At 42.0% G+C, this 881-nt stretch overlaps 1 protein-coding gene across 1 annotated transcript in view; it reads left to right on the plus strand.

The window, feature by feature from the left end:
• The window catches only part of zpld1b (zona pellucida-like domain containing 1b), a gene marked incomplete at both ends in the record, with an annotated part of 9,172 nt that extends 8,610 nt beyond the window's left edge, over positions 1–562 (plus strand). The window contains 2 exons of the mRNA XM_079824035.1: positions 68–97; positions 399–562. Coding sequence (XP_079680161.1) covers positions 68–97; positions 399–562 — 194 coding nt within the window. The remainder of the gene's footprint in view (positions 1–67; positions 98–398) is intronic.
• Between the last annotated feature and the right edge of the window lie 319 nt (positions 563–881).

Raw genomic sequence — 881 nt, forward strand, 5'->3', positions numbered from 1 at the left:
AAAGTTTAAATCGTTAAAATTGTTATGCTTTATTTATGTACAAATACATCTTGTGTGTTTTCTGCAGATGAATCTCCAACCAACAACTCGCAGCTCGGTAAGATTCTTCTTAAGAGGTCAAAAAAGTGTACCTAGAGTAAGTAAACTAGCCTGCTAAATGTTTTTCATTAGTAGACGCCCCCCACCCACCCCTCACCCATGTCCTTTCTGTGAGACATCAGCTTCGTTTTCACAGTGATACAATGGACACCAGTGTCAAATTCTGCAAATGAGATCCATGACAGCCGTGGTACCCATTTACAGAACCACCTTGTCTGTTTTTGACCCCCATTCCACCCAACCCCATTCACCCCCAAACCTCTGCTCACCCCCACACACCCCTCTCTGTGCCTCTGCAGTGAGCAGTTCCTCCCAGCATCTGAATACTGTAACCAGTGCCTTGATTTCGGGTGTGGTTGTGCTGGGTGTGACGAGCCTGGGCCTCTTCCTCCTCTCCCTCAGGCTGCTCAGGAAGCCCAGCCCTTCTAGTCTGACAGGGGTCTGGAACCCCAGCTTCAGATGACCTTCATTCTTGGACCATGAGCGCACTGAAACCTGTCAACAATATTAGGTCATATTCCTATCATTGCATTTTAATCACATCGTCTGTGCTGCTTTTTTATGTCACAAAACTGCCATTTTGCATAATAGTCCCTAATAATATCAGTGTTGAAAACAGTTGTTCTGCTTACATTTTTTTTAGAACCTGTGATACTTATTTTTTTCCAGGATTTTTTGATGAACAGATTGTTCAAAAGAATTGCATTTGTTTGAAATAGAAATCTTTTGTAACATTATAAATATATTTACTGTCAGTTTTGATCAATTCCTTGCTGAAGAAA

This window comes from Gobio gobio, assembly GCF_949357685.1.
Source record: "Gobio gobio genome assembly, chromosome: 8".
NCBI lineage: Eukaryota > Metazoa > Chordata > Actinopteri > Cypriniformes > Gobionidae > Gobio > Gobio gobio.